At 44.7% G+C, this 24,412-nt stretch overlaps 1 protein-coding gene across 1 annotated transcript in view; it reads left to right on the top strand.

Annotated features, from left to right (window-relative positions):
• STK10 (serine/threonine kinase 10) overlaps window positions 1-24,412 on the top strand; it is a 69,021-nt gene that overhangs the window by 22,025 nt on the left and 22,584 nt on the right. Inside the window, exons 2-5 of the mRNA XM_035105292.2 lie at window positions 4,691-4,855; window positions 17,034-17,082; window positions 19,171-19,320; window positions 21,672-21,744. Of these exons, the coding sequence (XP_034961183.1) occupies window positions 4,691-4,855; window positions 17,034-17,082; window positions 19,171-19,320; window positions 21,672-21,744 (437 nt within the window). The remainder of the gene's footprint in view (window positions 1-4,690; window positions 4,856-17,033; window positions 17,083-19,170; window positions 19,321-21,671; window positions 21,745-24,412) is intronic.

The following is a 24,412-nucleotide window of genomic DNA, read 5'->3' as shown; positions in this document are numbered from 1 at the left end:
ACCAGTTGCTGGAAACCGCAAGAGGCTCATGTCCTGCTTGCAGGCTTCCCACAGCCACCTGGCTGGACACTGTGAGAGCAGGATGCTGGACTAGATGGGCCAAAGGCCTGATCTAGCAAGGCTCTTACTATGTTCTTATAAGGAAACAGACACAAACTGCCTCTTTTTGTTCTGTCCAGTGCAGCTATCCCACAGCATAGGCTTCCTTTCCCACACACCTCAAGTGTGAGTCCAGAAATGAAGGAATTTGCTATGCTGCGGACGCCTTCCAAAAAGCTTAATTGAAAAGGAAGCTTCTTCGAGCAGCTCTCCTCTAAAAACAAGCTGTGTAAACCACGGAAGGAAAGGCAGGGCTCTTGCAAGGGGCTTGCAGTTCCTCACAAGTGAAACCTCTGTTAATAACAGTCAGCTCTTGAATTCTAGCAGCGGTCCTGAGAGGAGTGGGCGGTGGCTGGATATCAGCTGCATTTCTCTTAAGCGGTTTGTGGCGAAATGCCCCACCCTGACAAGCAGGCCTAATGCCCCGCCTCATAACTGTTTGCATCCACTATCTGATCATCATCATCTTCATCATTTTTATCCATGACTCTTGCAGAGAACTCATTCTCCAAGTGTGTAGATCCTTATGGATCCAAGATGGCACCACCCACACAGCAGAGGGAAGTATCAGCAGGCTCAACTGGAAGGGGAATTCCATGTTTGGCAAATAAACTCAAATCTTTGGGTGGGTAGAAGGGGAAATTAGGGGGCTTGTTTGCAGGGGATGGATGGGGTAGAAACTGGGAGGCGGGGGAAATGAAATGGAGTGTTGTGGTGTGGCTGGCTAGCTGGAATCCTGTACAGGAGCACTCCACACGACAACATTTTGTTGCAGGTATGAAGAACTTGGGGTGGGAGGGCTTTCTCCAGTTGCAGTTTCCTTTTTCATAAGGGTTCTCCCCCCCCCCCTCCAAGGAAAAAATTTGACTGCTCAGACTGAGCCTGCTGACAAACCCTAGACCAGTACAAGGCCCATATTTTCTTCTGTGCTACCTTCCGAGGACCAAGGCCCAGCTGTGGGTGGGACCAGAGGCAAAAGTGGGCGGAGCAACAATCATAAAATGTTACCCTTATACAGAAAGGTAGCCCCCTAGACTGTCGAGCAGCTTGTGGGGTTTCTAAGTCCTATAAACTTCTTCTGTCCAGCCCAATTCCCGTGAGGATAAAGAAGAAAAGTTATTTAATTTTACTGTACCAGAGGGCTCCAAATTGTACTGAACCTTGTGAACTCTCCTTGGAAAGACAAGGGCTAGCTTAAGAACGATTAGGTCTTAGCACATGAGATTCCAGAAAGAACTTCCAGAGAGAGAACTTTTTAATCAATTAGACCAAATGTTAACATTTATGAAGAAAGCTTATTTGGAGGGGAGGGGGACTAGGAAGGGGAAAGGAAGGCAAAATTGTTTTCACTTAGCTTGTTACTTTTTGCGTGCTTGAGTAGGGTCTTGGGTTCCAGAGATTGTGCAGAGTTCCGGACAAGATTGCCTGAGAAAGCATCCATTTATTGTAGTAGGTCTCCTGATCAGCATAATTCTGAAGGAGACAGGGAACTGTCTCACATTTTGGAGGGGAATTTGAGACCAGTGAAAGCTGAGCTCTTTCATTAGACGAAGTATCATGTGTAGCAGTGACAAAGGAAAATCTGCCTCTTGACGCAAGTGGTCTAAGTAGCCAGTCAGGAATTCACTTAGAGCTCAGTTCCACCTTCCTGTGCTTCTGAACTCCCATTGCAGAAGAACTAGCCAACACTGGCAACTGTTAATAAGGGGTTAAATTGGGGAAGTGTACAGTGGTACCTCGGTTTGCGACCACAATCCGTTCCGCGGAGCCGGTCGCTCCCCGAATCGGTCGCTTGCTGAAGGCACGCTTCTGCGCGTGCGTGAAGCGCCAATAGAGCGCTTCTGCGCATCCGAGCGCCGCGGAACCCGGATGTAAACACTTCCGGTTCCACAGTGGTCGGAAACCGAAGCGGTCGCAAGCGGAGGCTTCAGTTTAAGTACGCTTCGGTTTGAGTACTTTCAGTTTAAGTACTTCGCGGACCTGTCTGGTCTGGATTAATCCACTTTCCATTACTCTCAATGGGAAAGTTCGCTTCAGGTTAAGTACGCTTCAGGTTAAGTACAGACTTCTGGAACCAATTGTGTACTTAAACCGAGGTACCACTGTAAAACTCAGAATATTGGCCTCTTCAGAACTTTTCCACAGGGGCTCCAAGTCACAGGTCCTGTAGGTGATGCTGATTGGTCTACATCAAATTCTAGGGGTTCATCACACAGGTCTCACATCTTCAAATATAGATGCTTCTGGATTGTGTGGTTTTTTTGGATGACTGAGTGTCAGTCACTGGCAGCGATGTAGAAGTCTGAGGTCCTCTGATTTTTAATAAAGCCCAATAAGAAAGGACCCCAGCAATAGACTGCAGTTTTTCCTGCAGCGGCTAAGCAGTGACCCTTCTGTTTTAAGTTCTAAACGGAAAAGTGGGCACACTTACAAGTACTTTTCATCCTGCTTTTTTTCTGGTGTTCATGACACTCCTGTAAAGAGCCATATAAGAATGATGGAAGAAGAGGGAGAGGGGAATAGGCCATATCTCTTTCTCCTGGAAAGAAACAGGGCTGTGCAAATAATGTGCATGCAACACCCAGCAAAGGCACTCTCTCAGCACCCGTCTCCAAAATGTCATCATCCAGACGGTGCTGGCTTTTTCCTCAGAATCGCAGCTGTGTTACCACCATCAATAGCATGTTCCTGACTCAAGCACACCTTGAGTGTTTATGCTGGGAACTAATCCCTTTGTAAACTCTCCACAGACTTTCTAAACAGAGACCTAAAAAGAGAAAGCAATAATGTAGATAAAAACTGGCCTCAGTGTTCCTCTAGTAGAAACATAACACACACACACATGCCATCTGATGAGTGCGTTGTGCAAGATTCTGCCTGGAAGATCCTGACTATGGAGAGACAAAGTTTTATATGCTCCTCCATCTGGAGAATTTATTGTGTACCGAGTACTAGATAATGATCTAGTACTGCCCTGTATTTACACAGATTGGTCAAGGTTACCTAATAAGGCTACTACTAATTTTAGCTGTTGATCTGGGGTGGGGAGAGAGCGAGAGAGATAATATGCCTTTATTTTCCTTAGGACACCTTGTGCTAAATATTCCGGGTCTGGCAAACCCTGCTTATAGTCATTCTCTTGCCTGTGGTCACCTCTGCATTGTGTAAAGAAGAGTTGGCAGGTGGGCAAAGACCGCTGACCCAACATACGATGAGCTGGGAGTTCAGAGATTTCCACCAGCAGGTTTCTGAAATGCCACCACCTGGGGCTGCGATATATGCATTGCCATTCCTCAGTGGATGAAGAGCTGCATTGTTTGTTCCTTGGGGGCCTCTTAGGTCTTGGCCAAGCTCAGAAGGCAGGTTACAACGGGGGTGTGGTACTGGTGCACATGGACCAAAGGTTCAAAGGGGCCAGAAGCAGGTGACTGGGCTGCTGGTGGTGAGATGATGCCATCGAGCAGTTTACCTTGAACTGCGGAGCTGACTCTGGTGCTAAGGCTTTAAAGGACTTGGTGGATCTTGACTGGTTTATGGCATCAGATGACTGTATTCAGGCCATAAGTGAAGTCTAGAGGGGCACCCTTGACCCACAGATTTAATCTGCTTAGATTGCTGTCAAACCAGGGTGCTAGTAGTTCAGGAGGGTTAGGCACTAAAGATCTACCTGTTGGGGGCCTGGGTTTGAGCCCACCTGCCCCCATTTCTAGTTGCCTTTCCTTCATCATTTTGTCTGCAGTTGTGCATATTTGAGTGGGGATGGTTTAGAAATTTATTGTCTTAATACTTCACCTTATCTTGGGTAGCAATCCATATTCATGATTTCATTTTAACATTTTGATTAGACTATTAGTACATCATTTTACTTGGCACATAACTCTTAACACCCAATAGCACAAATTATACTACCAGCTGTAAGGAAATAGCACTCTGTACAGGGTTCACAGTTGTGCAACTGCTGTTCCAGTAGCCTGGTTCTCATGTAACACTACACCATGTTTTAGTGCTGTGTGCATGAGTTGGAGTTAACATGAGTGAAGATTCATGTTTGTATGTGTTCTCGTCTTCTCTTTCCACATAGCCAGGAGGAAGACTTCTGCGGAGCTGTGTTTTGCTTTGCTTTAATTTTGGCTTTTCTTGTTGTGTGAAACAAACACCGCCTGATTTCTACTCAACCAAACATCATAGAATCATTGCAGAGTTGGAATTGCAGAGTTGGAAGGGACCATCAGGGTCATCTAGTCCAACCCCCTGCAATGCAGGAATCTTTTGCCCAATGTGGGACTTGAACCCACAACCCTGCAATTAAGAGTCTCCTGCTCTACCGACTGAGCTATCCATCGGTATATCTCGTAAAAACCATGATCTCTGCTTCATGTTACACAAGAAACTGAGATTAAGGGAGAGCAAAAGTAGCTTCTGCACAAGTCCTTCTGGCTCACGGGAGGAGAGGTTCTGTGTGTATAAGCCCATTGCTTTGCTCATGCACTTGGTTGAAAACCATGGTTTGGTGTCAGGTGTGAACATGGTCACTATCTTTTTGCTGTTGGCAATACTTTCTTACACTGTTTCCTCTACTTTTATGATACAGGCCAAAAACAGAGAGACGGGTGCCTTAGCTGCTGCCAAAGTCATTGAGACCAAGAGTGAAGATGAGCTGGAGGATTACACGGTGGAGATTGAGATCCTTGCGACTTGTGACCACCCTTACATTGTAAAGCTGCTAGGAGCCTTTTATCATGACGGCAAACTATGGGTAAGATTAATACACTCGTAGAATCATAGAGTTGGAAGAGACCACAAGGGCCAAGCAGGAAACACCATCAAAGCATTCCTGACATATGGCCATCAAGCCTCCGCTTAAAGACCTCCAAAGACGGAGATTCCACCACACTCCTTGGCAGCAAATTCCATTGCTCTCTTCTCTTTCACGTCAAAATAGCCTCCGAACGCTGCTAGGAAGTTGTGAGCTTGAGAATAAGACATTGCCTGAAAATGAACATAGGTTGGCTCTAAGTACAGTGGTACCTCTGGATGCGAACAGGATCCATTCTGGAGCCCCGTATGCATCCAGAGCAGTACTTAACCTGAAGTGCCAAATCTGTGCATGCTCCTCGCGCGATTTGGTGCTTCTGCACATGCACGTGACGTCATTCGGTGCATCTGCGCATGCGCGAATCACCGAACCCAGAAGTAACCCGTTCCATCTTAACAGGGAGGCGGCTGGAAAAGAGCTGGCGGAGTGGGGTGGGTCTCTGAAGTTGAAGAGCCCTTGGAATCCCCTCCACACTCAAGGAGGGACTTGAAGCGATAGGAGCAGCTGGATCTGCCTGTCAGGAGAAGTCATCAGGTGATTGTGTGTCCCGCGTCTGTGGCTACACTGTTGCTCCAACTTTCTGTGATGGAGCACAGGTTTGCAGAGGGCACAAATCCTTAATCCCTCAAACTAAGGGCCAAAAGCCCAGATAAAATGGAAAAGGTTTGCCTGGTGCATAAAACTAGACAAAGAGGTTATCAGGTGAGCCTTCCTGGGGAGAACATTCCCAAAGTAAGGAGCCATCACTAAAAAGGCTCGTTCTCATGTTACCACCCTCCAGATAACCTGTGGAGGGGGAAAGTGGAGAAAGGCCTTAGATGGCAATTGCAGGGTCCAGGTAAGTTCATGTGAGGAAAAGCTTTCAAAATTCGGTGGGAAGGAATTTGTCTTCAGGTATACGACCATTTTCTAGAGCCACTATGAAAGGACAATATGTTATGCATTTCCTCTTGCAAAGACAGCAGAAAGTATTCAGAGCTTTTCTTTAGAGGGTGTGTGTATTAAAAGCATAACGATGATTGTTTTAAATATTGGCTCTAAAACCTGGAGAGAACCTTTTCCAAAACATTCCTGGCTTTACGATGTGGAAATCAAAAGAGCTACATAAAGAAAATGGACCTTGTCCAGTCAGAATATATGTAATTGGAAGAAATTACCCAAGTTCACCTAATTATTAGTGAAGAGATGGTGGTTGGGTTTGGGCAGGAGGTTGCACATTGGGGCTTTTTGGAAGGAAGTATTTAAGCAATGCGATTGGAGTAGGCTACAGGGACAAGGAGGGGAATGACTCACAGGGTAGCCCCTCTCCCCAGCTGCCTAGAACATTGATTCTAATCACATTTTCTTGGAAGGAGACACTCTTGCTTAAAGATATGTAATCGCTGTATTCAGCCTTTTCTAGAAAGCCGTAAAAGATCTAGATTTTTTTTTTAAGTGATTGGCATGCTGAACTGATAAGTTGCATAAAAAAATGGCTCAAAGGAGATGATGTAGGTGGAATAGGTAGCCTCTTGCCTGCTCCTGCTTTATTCATTGTGGTGGCCTATCGCTCCTGATACAGGAACAGCTATGAACAATGGCTTCCACGTTTCAAATAAGACGTTAGCAGTTGGAGGGCTTTGCTCAGTTTTGCAATAGAAAATGCGTCTGACTCCCACTTGCAAGCTGTTACAGTTTTTGGCTCTTATATTTATTCTTCAGACCCTTTTCTCTTGCATGATGGCTTTTTCATGCACAACCCTAAAATGCTTTTCAGCCTCTCTACCATTTGTCTGTGCATGTGGGTGCTATTTATAATGAGATGCAAATCAGGAAGGAACCATTTTAGTGAATATTCTAGACCACACAGATTTTATGGTCATGTTTACAAACCAAAGAGAGTTTCCTTCACTCGTTCCTACGGATTTGTAACGGTGAGAGTAGAATGTATATTTGTCAAGTGAGGTGTGCTTTCTTTTCAAGGTCATTTAAAAAAAAAGCTAATGTCCAATTTTCTTTTAAAATATGTACATGATTTAGTTTGATTCTCTTAACCAGATCATGCCCAGGTTTCTGCCATTCACAACGGTAGATTCAATTCCCTGCTGGTGTCTGAATTCCTGTCCTCTTGTTCCCCCTCCACACACTGAGCTGGTTTGCAAGATACGGTAATACAAAATATGCCTTCGCAAAGCCACCTGAATGTTCTGGTTTACAGGTAACAGCTCATATCCACTTTCGCTCCTCTGTTTCTTTTGACTGCTGTGCTGAGCTGAGCCAAGAACAAACCATGGTTACAGCTTATGACAGGGGTCCCCAAACTAAGGCCCGGGGGCCGGATGTGGCCCAATTGCCTTCTAAATCCGGCCCGCGGATGGTCCGGGAATCAGCATGTTTTTACATGAGTAGAATGTGTCCTTTTATTTAAAATGCATCTCTGGGTTGTTTGTGGGGTATAGGAATTCATTCATATTTTTTTTCAAAATATAGTCCGGCCCCCATAAGGTCTGAGGGACAGTGGACCGGCCCCCTGCTGAAAAAGTTTGCTGACCCCTGGCTTATGATAAGTTAAGAGAATGCTTCAGAGTGTGTTGGGCCGACATGGTAAGCCAAACCTAAGCCAAAGCTTAGCTCAGAATGGTGCAGCAGTAAAAATTACTAGAGAGGAACAAAGTGGCAATGAGCATGATCTTGCAAAGCCAATGATTGGCTTATGTGTCATACCAATGGGGCTCATTCAATCAACATGTGAAAAGTAGCAGGATTGTGGCAGGTGACCCCGCTGCCAACCTGTGCGTTGCTAAGAGTCCCACTCCCAAACTGTGTGTGTTCAGTGGAAGATAAGGGCAAGTCCTACTCAGGTGCGTAGTTGGGAGTCGTCATGGCATAGCTCCTCATTGAACGGATTGGCTTCATGCAAGATCACACACAGGTTGGCAGCAGAGCCAGCAGCTGTGATCACACTCCCCTCCCTGCCCCAATGTGTGAAGCAGGGCCGTGCCATTATCTCCTGCAGAAGTTTATTTGCCTGGAGCTAAGCTCTCGTCTATAAAGACATGTCTGCATGAGGCTATTTTCACTTATCTTGTCCTTGCAAGCAGCGCTGCACCTGTGCTGTGACACACACACACACACACACTGGCTAATTGTCTCTTATCCTCCAAATGGCAGATTTGGGGTGATGTGTAGCACCATTGTGGTTAGCAGGAGCTCCCAGGGTAGAACAACACTCTGCACCCTGTGCAGTGCTTCCTGATTCAACTCCCCCAACACTTCAGGTTGTGGCCTGCAGAAATAATGTTGGAAAGGCAAGGAACTCCAGTGTGGGCATGTCCTGAGGAAGAAGGCATTTAGCAGGTCTTTGGAAGCTGTCACGTCTTCAATAAAAACATGTTTTTAAGGTCAAATTGAAGCATCAGGCCTGCAGTTCAAGCATCAGCATGTAGATGTTCATGAATCAGCAAAGCTCTTATCTTGTTGTTTTATTAATACAGAGCAGTGCTTTAAAGGAAGTTGATTAAATTAGAGTGTTGGGTTTTGGTACAGGCTTGCTTGTATCCTTTTGAAAATTATGACTTAGCTCTCTTTGTTGATTAAAATGCAAGCATATCTGCATTTTAACCAGGCATCCGTTTTGCAGAGAGATCACTCAAACAAGACCATCCCTTATCAGATGTAGGTTTTATTGGCAAAGTAGGCATTTTTCTTTTATTCATTTGCAAATTGTATTGCTTTGTATTATCATGCATTTATATAAACAGCACACCATCTCACCCACCCTACCCTATAACTTTTCACAAATACTAATGTCAGGGGTTGTTGTGGCTACTCTTGAGTAACGACTCTCCACATCTGCTTGTCTTTAATATGTTTTTATTTGTGCATATTATTTACAGTGCAAAGTGTCCGTAAATCATGTCTGCTCAGTCTTGAGTCAGAACCTCGCAATGGCTGCTTTCTGTTTCGCGCCCAACATAACAGCCTGGGAACCCCAAAGCACCTCCCCTTGGTCCTACGGGGAGCTGTTTGTCTCAATTCAGGCATTGGGGGGAAGGGTCTTCCTTCTGATTGCTTGCCGGTCTCTTCCTCCCCAGCTCTCTCCCCCTCCCCTCGGAGCAGGGGCTGACTGAGGCTGCCAGAGCCTTGGGTCTCCCTTTCTGTTTCCTGACTCCTGTAACCTGATCCGCTGCTGGACTTACTGCTCTGCGAGGAACTCGACCTGATGGGGGGGGGCTGTTCCCTATAAGCCTTCCCCCTTACTGCTAACAAGAAATTACGTATACAGGAAGAAATAGTTAAATGTGAACATGGAGGGTGGGAGAGAGAATTGGTGCAATGCCACAGTATGGAACTGGGCTGTCCAGTCACCAGCACCATTTGTGAGATGGCAGAGGACATCCACTGTACATCCTCTCAGGGGATGCCAACCACATTGTCACTACTGTAGTGTGTTTGCCCTGTCTGCTCCTCAAGGTGCTTGGAGCACCTTGCACCAGATTGCAGCTGTTGGGGCTGGCTAGGCAGGTGTAAGGAAGATGAATGGGAATGACATAGTTTCTCTTCCTCCAATCCCAGGGGACCAAGCAGCTGCTGCTGCTTTTGGTTTATGCATGGAGCAGGAAGCAGGAGACAGCCACAAGAAATCCATGGCCACTTTGTAAGTGGTGCAGCTTCTTACCTAGGGAAGAACAATATATAGATGACCAGAACATGCATTTCCCCCTCTGATGTGGGCTAATTGAAGGAGTCATGTGTTGCTACAACACTTCCTTCTGGTCAGAGGGGCAATAATACGTCCCCAGTACTAAATTTCCCACATATTTCTCCTTGTAGGCTATTTTGTTCAGGGGAAAAAATAAAGCATTATGCCTGAGCTCCCTAGTGAATAGCACCCTTGTATTGTTAGAGAATAATGGCAAAATGGAAGCAATCTGTTTTACAGAGAGCTGGTTATTTAAATTCCACCTACTGAATACTTGTGTGCCAGACAAGCTGTTGACATTTGAATTCTCTCCCCCCCCCCTCCAAACGAGGTTTGTTTTGTGGTATTCTGTGAAATCACCAGAAATCTGCTATGGCTTTGTGAGATCACGTGAGTGCCTAGAAAGTCTGTGTGGAGCTTTTGGTCTGGAGAGAGAGAGAGAGAGAGAGAGAGAGAGAGAGAGAGAGAGAGAGAGAGAGAGATTGTAGTGCTGTGAAGCTGGTCTGTAGTCATAAAGAGCAGGTCTCCTAAATACTTATATCAGCAAACAAGTTTGACCTGGGACCTTTTTTTTATAAGGATCAGGGAGTGCTATCTATTGTGCTATCTACTGGCGCATGCAGCATACTGGCTTCTTGGTGCATGAATACTCCTTTTGCCTAGTATGTGTATGGTTTCCTCCTCCTGGCCAGAGCAGAATCCTTGCGCCACCACTTGTTCAAGAGGTGCTGCTGTTTGGCCAAGTTCTTTGGCCAAGCCCTTCCTGTGTTGGCCATTATATGACCTATTAACCCTGAGCTCCCTCTGTTGCTTGTGATTAGGTGAGGTTTATATTGCGGAAGCTATTCAACGGGATTATGTACAGCAGGATATAAGACCTTATTCACAGTTAAGATTTCTAGGGACTTGCACTGATCAATTGTATTTGCTGTGCAATATTTTAAAAATTACAGAGATCAGAAAAGGAGTTGACTGACTCTCCCATCTGTGCTTTATCACTGATCTAGTAAGGTCCACTTTAGGGCCAGTCCTCTCAGAACTGATTGCTGCTGTTCAAATACAAGCAATTCTGTTTATTTACACTTGCCACAAAAAGAGGTAGGATTCTGCATTATTTTAGCTGTAACAGATGTCAATTTTACAGACGGTTCTTGCACTAGGGCATTTAATTTCTTTCTTTCTTTCTTTCTTTCTTTCTTTCTTTCTTTTAAAAAACCTTTATTTATTTCTTTTAAAACAGTAATTTTAATTCCTTTCTTATACGGAGATGAATTGCATATAGGGTAGTGCTTTCAGAAGGCTGGAATAGTTTTCACAGAGAATTTGGCTGTAAATTCTGAGAGTTTCAGAGAAGCAGAGGGAGCACACCCAATAATATGTGTGTGTACCGGTATCTGTCGCACAGCCTACTGTTCAGTGTTTTCCCCCCTGCAGGATTAATAGTTGAGTGAATTGCCAGTTTGTAAGAGGAGGGACCAAAGGTCATGAATTCTTCACATAGGAAGGGTGGTGCCAAGCTTGCAACACTAATCTTTGCTTTCTCAGCAGTTAAATTGCCATGCCAAAGAGTTTAAATCCCCTTTGGTGAAAGGAGTGGAGGTTGTGTTAAAAGGTTTGAATGGGTGGAATTTATCTCCCCTGTTAGAAGTTGCAAGGCTGTCTCAAAAAGATGCTAATTCAAGCATCCATTTAAAAGGCATTATTTGGATTGCTGAGCCATGAGAGTCTCTTCTTTAAGGTCATGTATTTTAACTTCTAATATAATAATGACCAGTTTAAAAGCCCCACCCAACAATAAAGGAAAACTTATTCAGAATTCCATGGTGGGATGGATTATGATGTACAGGTATTTAGGGGTGACCTTCCACTTACCGCTACCATGCCTGAACCAGAAATCAACCATGGTTGATACCAGAAAGAAATGAGATTCTGACTAAACATTAGGAAGAACTTTCTGACAGTAAGAGCCGTTCAACAGGGGAAGTGGTGGCCTCTCCTACTTTGGAGGTTGGATGGCCATCTATCAGCGATTCTTTAGCTGTGATTCCTACATTGCAGGGAGTTAGTCTGTTGGGTTCTCTTCCAACTCTACAGTTCTAGGCTGGAGTTAGAATAGAGAGCATGACAATTGTTCCAAGTGTGGCTGGTTAGAGCCTGTTGACTCCCCTTTCCTTATTGCAGCCAGGGCGTAGCCAGGAGGGGGCAGGGGCAGCTGCCCCCCCCAAAAAATCTAGTAAATAAAAAAATGAAGTAACTGACCAATTGCATCACAGATAACTCAGTTCTGCTCCCCTTAACATAAAGCCTGTCCCCCAATAAATCCTAACTACGCCCATGTCTGCCCTCCAGCACAAAATGCAGCTGGGTGCCATTTTGGAAGAAGCACAGAAACCATCCAGACCTTGTTTCTTTCCCCAGTTAAATTTGATCATGTAGGTTTTGCTGATAGGCACAACCTTTAAAGAAAAGTACTGCTTAATTATGTGTTCTGCAGAGTGGAATGTACATAACATCCTGTTTAGTGCTAGAAGGCAAACTTTGACATAAGAACTATTAGAACTTCATACATTTGGAACTATTAGAGCTTGTACTGCAACTTAAACTGGATTTCTGAGCTGTAGGGAGACTGTGTAGCTTGAAACAAACAGTCCCCGCCCATATTTATTCTTAATTGCAAATTGTTTTGTGTGATTTTTTTTTAATATGTAAGGTTCTCTGTCTTCCTCCCCTGCATCCTGTATACACTGACTTTTCTACCCTCTTTATGCCTTACTTCATTGTACTAAATTGACTGGCACACTCCTTTCTCCCCATCCCGTCCCAAACCCAAATAAGGCTAGGTAAATATCGTAACATGGCTAATATTGATCCAAGCTAAGCTGGGGTTAGTCCTCTCCAATCTTCTACAAACTGGTCTCAAACTGGCTCCACCTAAAATTCTATATCCACTCAATACTGAAGGAAGGCAGCTGAATTTAAACGAATTTAAAGATGAGATAGCAAATCACAGCACAGAGAATAACAAAGGCTGTGCCTAGCAAGTAGAAATCTGTAACTGAAATATGAACTTCTCCCAGTATGAAAACTACAGTCACAAATATACCTTCATGCATGCAGCACAAGACTAAAAGAGAGAGAATGCAGCCACCGTAATCAGATTAGCAAGATTCAAAGTTATTTGAGTTGACTCATTCCAAACTGATGCGACTGTTTTGACTCTACAGTTTCTCATCTCAGCAATTCTAGGGCAGCAGAAAGTAACCGCAAGGAAGCGAAATGTCTCAGTGAGGGAAACTAGGGTTAGTAGGGTGATTATTTCAGAGCAAGCCCACTGGCTTGTTTGAAATATTTCAGTGGCATTAATATATTACATATCTGAGGACAAGATTTCCAGTGTACATTGGTCTTAATTGCGTAGGTAGGGAGGAGAGAGAGACTTTTTGAAAGCTCCAAGTTGGAAATAGGTTTATGTTGGCACACAGTTAAACCTGGACTCCACAATAGTATCCAGTTTCCTTGACCCTCCCTGGGTGAAAGAAACTTGCTTCTCTCCATGAAGATCCCTCTTGGATTACAAGGGGAGCAAAGCCCTAGGCTTATTAGTTGTTTTCACCAACCCTGAGGGTGGCATAAGACATAACCTGTCAAATTTTATAATATAGCTCGCCTGTCTTATCCTGAGCTAGTTAGGACCACAGCTCAGTGTTAGAGCACATACTCTGCATGCAGAAGGTCCTGTGTTCAGTGAGGCTGGCATTGCACCCTGCCTGAAGCCTGGCGGGCTGCTGTCAACCAGGGTCAACAGTGCTGGACTAGATGGGCCTAGTGGTCTGACTAAGGCAGTTTCCTAGGATCACAGGGCCTGCTGCCACAATGCAAGGAGCACACTGCTCAATTGGTAGCAGCCAGCAAAATGAGTCTGAGTGTCGCTCATTCCACAAAGGCCTCTACTGGAGCAGGACCTGAGCCTGAAGCGGAAGTGGACAAGGCTTAGCTATGCCTTTTGGCTTTCTTCTCTGGGAGGAATGTTGGAATGCCTGTCATGCAGTTGCTAAAGGCACTGGGGCCTCTGTCACCAAAGGAAGCGGCACACCTAGTTGGCAAACATTTGACTTGCCTTCGATTTATATTATTTGGAGCCGTGTGAGACAAAGGGCAGGATTTGCAGACTAAAGTGGCAGGCAGCATTCAAGAAGTTTTGAAATCTAGGAGAGCAATTACTAATCAGATTGAGGTATGGGCAGTTTGATTCTTTTTAAGATGATGGAGATTACATGGGAGAAGGGGGAGGAGACCAGAGAACAGCCAGGTACCAGCATTGCTTGCTTTTTAAACAAGGAAGCAGAAATGCAAAGAATGTGCTTTTGGCATTACTCTTTTCTTCTTTGTCTCTCTCAAGAGTCAAAGGTGTCTCGTTGAAGTCATGTTGTCTTCCCAAGCACTCGTTCATCCCTTGTTCTGAGCAAATGGTTTGCATCCACCCCATATGAACAAACTGTTCACCCAAGAATGCTCCTGGATTTCTGTATCTGTTGAAGTGAACTCTAACCCATTCAGCTTCATGCAATAATAAATCTGTTAGACTTTGAGATGCTCCAAGACTCTGCCATAAGCTATCAAAGAGTCAGTGGCTACTCCAGAATTTTCTGTGCACTTAGTTTTCAAAGCATTCCTTTTTTTCTTTCTTTTTTACAGATGTAAACTTATGATCTATGTCAGAAATGACATTTAAATAATGCTAACAGGACTTTCCCCATTACGTTTTCAAGTACTTACCTGTAATAAACACCTTCTGTCATGCTATAATAACTGTGTTTTTATTGGGGGGGGGTGTTTCCAAGTACATGGGCAGCAAACAGTAAAATTACTTTTCACGGGTTTAGTTACTGATTACTGAGAGTGGTTTCGGTCTCACTGTACAGTCAGCCCTTCAGCACTAACAAGGTGATATATATCCTGATGGTGTTGTGACAAGAACCTGGCTCAAGCTGCTTTATAGATTGTGCCAGAACATGCTGTATAGATAGATTAACAGGAATGATCAGTGCATGGGAATTTATTAGTGCATGAGTCAGGAAATACTTGACACAGTTGAAATGTTTACTGCAACAAAGCAAAGATCCATGGCACATGACAGTGAACAAAGGTCACTCCATTGGGGTTCTCCTGTCGCAGAAAAATTAGCCATTCCTGAGTGATAATAGAATAACAATGATGATAATAGAATTTGCAGATCACTAAATATTTGTTGCTGTGAGTGCTGCTAAAAGCATGCATATGCAGAATATATGCACTTCTCACTCCAGAGTAGGAGAAACCAATGGGGGGTGGGGAATCATTCAAATCAGGTGAATAGTCACTTGATGGATAAGGAATGGGTGTGTTTCTGTGTGTATATATGGTTTTAATTTCATTTTAGTTCATTTATATTCAAGGCAACATGCTGGGGTTCCCAGCATGGACCAGAGAGACTGGCTTAGTTTTAGCAAGGTAGCTGCATCATTTGCCCTCAGCCTATGCCCTAAACCACAGAGCCTAGGGCTTGCCGATCAGAAGGTCGGCGGTTCAAATCCCCGCCACGGGGTGAGCTCCCGTTGTTCAGTCCCTGCTACTGCCAACCTAGCAGTTCGAAGGCACGAAGTGCAAGTAGATAAATAGCTACCACTCCGGCAGGAAGGTAAATGGTGTTTCTCTGCACTGCTCTGGTTCACCAGAAGCAGCTTAGTCATGCTGGCCACATGACCCGGAAGCTGTACACCGGCTTCCTCGGCCAGTAAAGCGAGATGAGCACCACAACCCCAGAGTCGTCCGCAACTGGACCTAACGGTCAGGGGTCCCTTTATCTTTACCTTTACACGGGTTACCAATTTGCTTAGTTCGGGCCCTGAAACTCGATACTAGTGTCACCAAAATGATACCCCGACTTCAGTGCTGCCTCAGTTCCCAAACGGATAGCCCTTCCCCCAAAAGACAGTGGTACTTCCAGGCCACTCAAAAGCTGAAATTTGGCACATATGTAATCTTAAGTCATTCCAAGTACAAGATACGTCTCGAAACAGGGCAATGTCACAAAGGAGGGGGCATGAAGTGTACTCCTGAATATATTCCTTGTAATCCAGCACAGAGCAAGCCAGTCTGCACATAGAACAGAGTGTTGAAGTTTTTGGAGTTGGCTCCTTCCCTGGACTGAGATTTGGGATAGGGGGCACTTTTAGCTGCAGCCAGAAACATAGATCACCACTTGCAAAATATGATGGGGTATGTGCATGTGATGTATAAATACCCGATCCCTTAGTTCAGACTCCAGTGTAGCTAACCCTTTTACTTCATAGACATGTTCAAGACAAATTATTGAAATTCAAGACTGATTGGTTGTGATGTCAAGGGGTGACTTTTAGGGGCTTCAAGGGAATGTTGTGATGGGCAAAAAACATTATTTTTAGCACAGTTACAAAACAACAGGCAAACCCCTGAGAACCAGCTGCAAGCTTCATCTTCAAATTAAAGCAGAAAAAGGAGCATTTTGAGTTTTAGGATGCTTCTGAGCTGTTGTTTCCACGTCAGCTCTCAACTATGACAACTATTTCATCCTGTTGGCAAGTTCCTGTATCTGGAGCAGCCCTCTCTGTTCAAGCTGCAATCGAAACCTGTAAACAAATGCATAAGTGGAGTCGTGAGCACTGAAGCTGCTTCAGATGGGCCTGCAGGTACAGGGAGCATATGGGGGCTGTTTTCATTTTGTGTAAGAGGGCAGTGATATGAAAGAAACTTTCCTGTGGGCTGAAGTCAAGGCTTTGTTTTCTCCCATTTACTCTGTGGGAGGTCTTGAGGGACATGATCGGATGGGCGTTCTTCTTCGGGGTTAGGCAGATGTCAGAGTAACGTAATAGCTAAGAGAATCAGCTGCAAACCAGGAAGTCTCTTGTTCCCATCCTCACCTCTGCGGTGAAAACTTTCTTGGTAGTCCCTTCTCAGCCTCAACCTCGCTGCATCTACAGCGTGAGGATAATAATATTGAACAACCCTGCATGATTATTGCAACAACTATTTGAATAAAGAGCTTTATAATTGTGTGGCAGTAGCAATATTTCTGTTTGGAAGAGCTGTAAGTTAGACAGTCCTGATTTGGTGTGAGATCTCATGTGCTGTTTATTATGCTGTTCTTAAGCAGCAAGCTTCCGAGTTTGACTTAAAACACCTTACAATAACATTTTTGAAGTAGGGACCTGTGCCCAACAGCAAGTTGCTCTGCTGTGCCAAAAATAACAATAGCAATAAAAAAAATAGTTGGGAGTGTGACTTAGTTTTGAGGAAGAAGAAGCTGGTTTGTTCCAAGAAGAGGGTTTTGTTGTTGTTGTTGTTCTGTCCGATAGCAAACGAGCTGTACTCTGCAATATAATTTCCAGCTGCCCATTTAAATATTTCTTTTTTTGACAGATCATGATTGAGTTTTGCCCTGGTGGAGCAGTAGATGCTACTATGCTGGGTAAGTAACATGACGCATCTTAACAATGAAGCCCCTTTTGAGGTCTTTCAGCACATTGAATGTGTTCTGGTCATTCCTCCACTCCCATCCCTGCAGAAAAGCAGAGCATTAGGTTTCTGTCCAAAACATGCATGTGAACAGGCTGAAACTGATCATGTGCACACATGAGGAATTAGGGAGGGGGAAGACATCTGCCATCAAGGAATGTATTATTTTCCACGGCTTGACTCAGACCCAACACAAGAAGCAAGCATGTGGCTGCTGTGCTTTCCCAGACCATGTTATGGTATTTGGGGGTGAAGGTGAGGAGAAGGGGTCACAGCAGCTACTGCTTTTAAAAGAGCAAGGCCACACGAAGGCTGTCTTGTAGCGATGGGACATAGCTTAGATTTGCTCTGGCTGAGTTTTCAAGAACAGTAGCTATGGCAGGGGGTTGTGTGAGTTTGCCAATCTTCCTGGACGGGGGAGAAAGGGACCTTTCAGTTTCTCAGGATCTGAGTCTCCTATTTGATCAGGCAAATCATATCTCATTTCACAGGTACCCTCCAGGTTTGGGGATTTGCTTTTAGAGGAAAATGGGGGAGCAGGAGGGGGAACTGAGCTATATTTCAAAGGCCTAGATCATGTCTGGCATCTATGCTCCAGGCAGCAGGTGATGAAGCTACGTACTCTTACAGGAGGCAAGGTGCAGAGGTCACAAGTCTAAACTCCCAGCCTGTGGTTTTCAGGAAAGAAGGGCGGGGACATTAAATTCATGACCAGTCATTGGGGGGGGGGGGAGGTGAATGAATTCAAAGTGTGCATTTTGTATTTGTTATGATTTTCCCTCCATCACAGCTAACCACACAGACAGTTGGGATGCAGAGGATTGGCATCCTGCAAATTCTCTTAGACAGCTTTTGGTATCTTTGGGAAACCTACTGTATTTAGTGGTATTCAACTCTGTCTTACTCAGAGCAGTCTTACATGGAGTACTCCTATTGAAATTAAGGGCCTACCCTGAGTAAAACTTAATTGAATTTGCCATTCCTCTACGCAACAGCAGCGGCAAGAATATTAGTCGCCAAGTATTGGAAAAAAACAAATTCCCAGTATTAGGGAATGGCAAGAAAAGGTGATTAGTTATATAGAATTGGCCAAATTAACAAATTCCATCAGAGGGGGTAGCATTCAAAAGCTTAGATATAATTGGGAAAAATTTGGAGATTATTTGAAAAGACTTGGATTTATATCAAATATTCTGTAAAGATCCCAAGGGATAATTAAAAGGAAGCAGTCGAAAAAGAAGTGAATTTATTAGCCCGGGAGGATGACGAGTGGAAGCCAATCTGAATATGAATTTATATAAATTAATAAAAGCCATTAACATTAGATAGTATAGGTGATTTAAATATTCGATTTTGATATCTGTTAGTAGATCTATGTAAAAAGAGGTATGTAAGATTTGTTTGGTTTGTTTATATATTTTATTGCTTAAAATTATTGTTTGTATGTATTTTAATTGTATGGTTTTGTTTGAAATTCCAATAAAGATTTAAAAAAAATTTTTTTAAAAAAAAACTTAATTGAATTTCACCCTTCAGAAGAAGCATAGGAGCAGAAACGCTTACCCTGAAAAAATGATCTCCTTACCACTACTGTACATTGAATTCTACCCATATATCTGAGGGAATGCCAGCCCCATTTTCTTTTTCCCTCAGGGTCTCCCTACATCTGGGATGGGGAACCAGTGGCCCTCCAGGTGTTTTGGGGCTCAAACTCTCATCACCCCCATCTAGCATATGGTCCAGCAAAATCTGGAGGGTCACAGGGTCTACCTGGCCTAAAATCACTATTTCCCTAATAAAAGTGTAGGTGAAAGAGAAACCACCAACTGAAACAAATACGGCTCTCCCAATGTCCAAAGCAAAGGCTTATTGCTCATGAACAGAAACAATTGTCTTGAAACGCCTCATCTACGTTCACTGTGTTCTAGTAGAGCAAGATGAGATATCATATGTACTGTATGTTGTATTTTACTCTTAACCTAGTGGCTATGTTCCTTGAAGCTAAATTTAGGAGCCTTTTCCGACTGCCTCTGTTTTATAGAACTGGATCGAGGCTTGACCGAACCCCAGATCCAAGTGGTTTGCCGCCAGATGCTAGAAGCACTAGATTACCTCCACAGCAAGAAGATAATCCATCGAGACCTGAAGGCAGGCAACGTGCTGCTGACCCTGGATGGAGACATCAAGCTTGGTGAGGCAAACTAGTTAGCCCTTGTGTAAGATGGGTGCAAAGCTGCTTCCTGCACACAGTGAGATGAGTGGCTGAAAACAGTGGCTGCAGAGTTGTTGTTGTTGTTATTATTATTATTTTAAACACAGCAACTGTAAGAGCTGTTGTGTGACCACATGAGAAAATTATGCATGCTTGGCTGCTGTAGAATAATCATTTGTTAGGTTTGTTGTCTCTCCACCCTTTTCCTCTGAGCAGCTGGGAGCCACGTTGTAGCCTTGCAACATCCCTGAGGGGTCATTTGAGCAGAGAGACAGAGACCTACTGAAAGCTACCCAGTAAGCTTCCTGGCCAAGCAGGGATTTTCAACCCTCTCTCAAGAAGATTTCAGACAGTATATTTACTTAGAAGTAAGTCTCACTACATTCACTGAGACTTACTCCCAGGTAACTGTGCATAGAATTAGACAGGACGAAAAGCAGAAACAATGTTAACTGGAAATACCAGTGGGGCCTCAAACAAAATTTTTGCAGTGTGGCGTGCTGCAAATTCTATACTACAGTCAGTTAGCAATGTGGTCTTTCAAAATACTCGATTACAGTACATTCAATTTATCCCACCCTCAGAATAACCAGTTAGGATTTGATATCTGTTCATATTCCTCTTTCTGTCTTGAGGGATGCCCCTTAGAGATGGTTTTCCTATTATTTTTGTACTTTTGCAAACTTTGAGTTTCCAGAAATGTACCAGTACTTAAAACCTATAATTGGTCAGTGTTGACATCAGCTAAATCTGTGAATGGAGAGGTGCTGAGGGTTATTTTTTGAAGCTTAATTAGAATATTTTCTCTCTTCACCCTAGAATTTGTAGGGTTCTAGAAACTGTCATGAAGTTACTTTGTATGGTACACTTTTCAAAGGCCCTCTTTTATAAACAGGATTGTGCTGATTAACTCTGGATGTGGACATAAATCCTCTGCATGCAAAATCAGTTTAATGCAGGCAGGCAGAGGGACATCGAGAAAGCAATTGCTTGCTCTGGTTAAGGTGCTGCAAGAAGCCTGAAGTGATCTTCCTGGCATAGGAGCAAAGTTCAGTTTCTGTATCAGAAGTTGGCCTCTTTTGCTGATGCTAGCTGTGATGATCCCCTTTTGAGAAGGTTTTCATTAGAATCACAGAATCGTGGAGTAGGAAGTGACCACCACAAGGATCATCGAGTCCTGCAATGCAGGAATATTTCACCCAACTTGGGGCTGAAACTCATGCTCTACTGACTGAGCTACACAGGGATGTTAGCATACTTTGAACTTTGGCCTTCCGTTTGGCTCCTGCTCAGAGTTGCTGAGCTAAAATTATGCCGGTTCCACCTCTTTGAATGATAGTACTCACCAGAATGGATGTTCTTCAGAATGGGGACAGGTTGTATTGGGTCCAGAAAGACTTAAAACAAAACAAAAAACCAACAAGAAATCTGGGGTCATCATTTGCAGAATTTAAAGGGGAGACTGATACGTGCAACTTTTTTCATTTTATATGGGATTGTGTATAAATTGATGTCTGCCACAGGAATTGGCATGTTTTCTGTGCAAGCTGGAGAGGGTGTAGTTTATTAGCGAGGACAGGGTGACGTTTCCTGAACTGCATCACCTTTTCAGTGGAAATTTTCTAGAAAGAGGAGGAAGAATAACCCTTAACACAAAATAGAACTGCAGACAACAGCAGGAAGCAGGAGAAAACAATTGATGGTTTGTTAGGATTTTGCTGAGGTATCCAACTACTTAACTGTTAAGATAAAGCAAAATGCTCCCCTAACCTGATGGGAAAATGAAAGCATCCCCTGTTATTGTGGCAGAATAAAATAAATAAATACTATTACCTTGGCTTTGGTGGGGCACAGTTAGCAAAAATCTGGTACAGTATTTAAACTTCTGACCCTCATTGGGACAGTCTCTTTTGTTGATGTGAGATGGATTTTGTTCCATGTGATTATTATGCATGTGTCATGGTTACCTAGAACTCCTCTATTTGTTGAAATCACGTTCCAGTTTGCATCTGCTGATGAAAAATGTGTCCAGTTACAAGTAGTCCTAGAGCTTGTCCACACTTCTGCTTCTCCCTTGCCTAGGAAGCACAGGTCTGAGCAGTTTCCCTCTTGCCCCACTCCTTTCCCAGGGGAGACAAGAGGAAGTGTGGATAAACCCTTGCACTGTGTCAGAACCTTAGCCTAGGCTTTGTCCTGGCCACTTGGATCATCTTGATTGTTTTTAGGGAGTCTCTTGGTGACAGAAGGTAGCTCTTTGCTTGAGCTGCTTAAGGCACACAAGCACCTTGCAGCCGGTATCAGAGGATTTAACATGATCAAACTCTTTTCAGCGGATTTTGGAGTTTCTGCCAAAAACATGAAGACATTGCAAAGACGGGATTCCTTCATTGGGACACCGTACTGGTGAGTAAATGAATTCAGATTTGCAAGATGCTTGAAGAGGCCACCACCAAATAAGGGCATATATATTCCAGCTCAAGAATGAAGGTGCTTCCTGCCTCTTGGCTGAATTGTAAACTATCCACATGAGTGGAAGTGTGTGTAAGAGTATGTGTGGCCATGTGTATATGTTGTGTGCTTGATGTTTTACTCCTGGGGTCCCCCAAATGGCACCTGTGGGCACCCCAGCACCATCAGACACTTTCCAAGGTCCCCAACCCCTCCTAACCTTTTTTAAAAGTTGAAATGTTTTTTGCCATAGCGGGCTGTTGCCTGTTTTCTTGCCTGCATTTCACTTGATGGTGGTGGGGGCGTTGTAGGTGTTCTGCCTCTCTTCAATGGTGTGTGTCTGAGTATAACGTGTCTTTCTTCTGCAAAATGGATATTTTATGGTGCTCGTAATGGTTGCTTAGGTTTCCAAAGGTGCCCCTGGGCTCAAGAAGGTTGAGGATCTCTGTTTTACTCTCAGTGCTGTTCAATTACATCTTTGTGTGTATTTTAATGAATTGGATAAAATACCGTGTTTCTCACAAAATAAGACGTGCCTACAAAATAAGCCATGGCACGATTTTCTCAAGGCAATAAAATATAAGGCATCCCCCAAAAATAAGACATGCTGGGGTACCGGTACTATACCGTGCTGGGAGCAGGTCCGGATGGCACTTCCGTAAGGAACAGGAAAAGGAAGATGTCTGTCCTTGCCGGAAGCGGATGCACAATGTGCGCCACGTGGAGCTTAGATGGAGCGGGAGCCAGCAGAAGCTGTAGCACGCCCCGCGCTGAGCCCCGACCCAGCAGGACCCTGCGTGACCCGCAGCGCGCGCCGCGCCAAGTCCCGACCCAGCAGGACCCGGCAAGGGCAGCAGCGCACGCTTTGCTGAACCCCGACGGAGCGGGAGCCGGCAAAGGCAGCAGCGCGCGCTTTGCCCAGCTCCAACCCAGCGGCGGGATGCGGCAAGAGCTGCAGCACACGCTTTGCCGAGCCATGACCCAGCAGCGGGACCCGGCAAGAGCCGCAGCGCACACCGCTTGGAACCCCGACCCGGCGGGACCCAGCAGCGTACCCTGCTGAAGCGCCAACAAAGCGCCCAGCAGCGCAGCAGCAGCAGCAGCCAGTTCTGGGCACCGAGCCACAGCAGGAAGAGGAGGTAATTTTAAAAAAATAAGACACCCCCAAAAATAAGCCATAGGCTCATTTTCTTGAGTAAAATAAATATAAGACGGTGTCTTATTTTATGAGAAACACGGGTATTAGTAATAGTAGTAGTAGTAGTAATAATAATAATAATAATAATAATAATAATAATAAATTATTTGTACCCCCCATGTGGTCTGTTAAACATTAAAAGCTTCCCTAAACAGGGCTGCCTTCAAATGTCTTCTAAAAGTCTGGCAGATGTTTTTCTCTTTGACATCTGGTGGGAGGGCGTTCCACAGGGCGGGTGCCACTACTGAGAAGGCCCTCTGCCTGGTCCCCTGTAACTTGGCTTCTCACAGCGAGAGAACCGCCAGAAGGCCCTCGGCGCTGGACCTCAGTGTCCGGGCAGAACTATGGGGGTGGAGATGCTCCTTCAGGTATACTGGACTGAGGCCGTTTAGGGCTTTAAAGGTGAGCACCAACACTTTGAATTGTGCTCAGAAACTTACTGGGAGCCAATGTATATCTTGTTATGTGGTCTCGGCGGCTGCTCCCAGTCACCAGTCTAGCTGCATTCTGGATTAGTTGTAGTTTCCGGGTCACCTTCAAAGGTAGCCCCACGTAGAGCGCATTGCAGTAGTCCAAGCAAGAGATGACCAGAGCATGCACCACTCTGGCAAGACAGTCTGCAGGCAGGTAGGGTCTCAGCCTGCGTACCAGATGAAGCTAATAAACAGCTGCCTTGGACACAGAATTGACCTGCGCCTCCATGGACAACTGTGAGTCCAAGAGTGCACGTGTCTGCTGGCCCTGGAGGTTGGTGGGAGACAAGCTGAGCCAGTGGCTGCCACATTTGGGCTCAGAAGGCAGGAACCGGCCAGCTGGCTGGCTGGCTAGGGGCACATGCCCAGCTTTGCCCACCAAGATTCCCTCCTGTTGAGTTGAGCCCTGCCTGCCTCCTCCCTGGACCCTCTTCACTACAAAGTGCTTCAAGCATAGGGGAACACAAAGAGTACATCAACAAACTTGCACAGGGGGAAAACTATGTTGAGAGTCCTGCATTGCAGGGGGTTGGACTAGATGATTCTTCGGGTCCCTTCCAACTCTCCAATTCTATGTGTCTATGCAAATATGCAAGAGGCTGCAAACCTAGATGAAAGGCAGCTTTTAATTATTGTTTTTAAGTAACATCAGTGAAAATGCTACAAGTCCCGTAACTGGAATGAGATGTTGATGAATCTAGGCCATTCTCTTTCCCTGCCCCTCTCTTTTACTCCCTACCATTTGGCGGAATGTCCTTTTTGAAGCAGTTCCAAGTGTATGAGAGCAGCAATTCACTCTAGGAATTTAATCTCTAAATCAGCTATGTTGCTAAGGGGATGCAATCAGTGAGCATTAATTTGCCATCTAAAGCAACATCCAGGCCAGATGTCATTGGCCTGCTGGTTTTCTGTCCCTGCAGCCTGTTGAGAATGGAGAGATGAATGGTGGTTG

Source organism: Zootoca vivipara, chromosome 2 (assembly GCF_963506605.1).
Source record: "Zootoca vivipara chromosome 2, rZooViv1.1, whole genome shotgun sequence".
NCBI lineage: Eukaryota > Metazoa > Chordata > Lepidosauria > Squamata > Lacertidae > Zootoca > Zootoca vivipara.
This window is presented reverse-complemented; position numbering and strand designations above follow the sequence as displayed.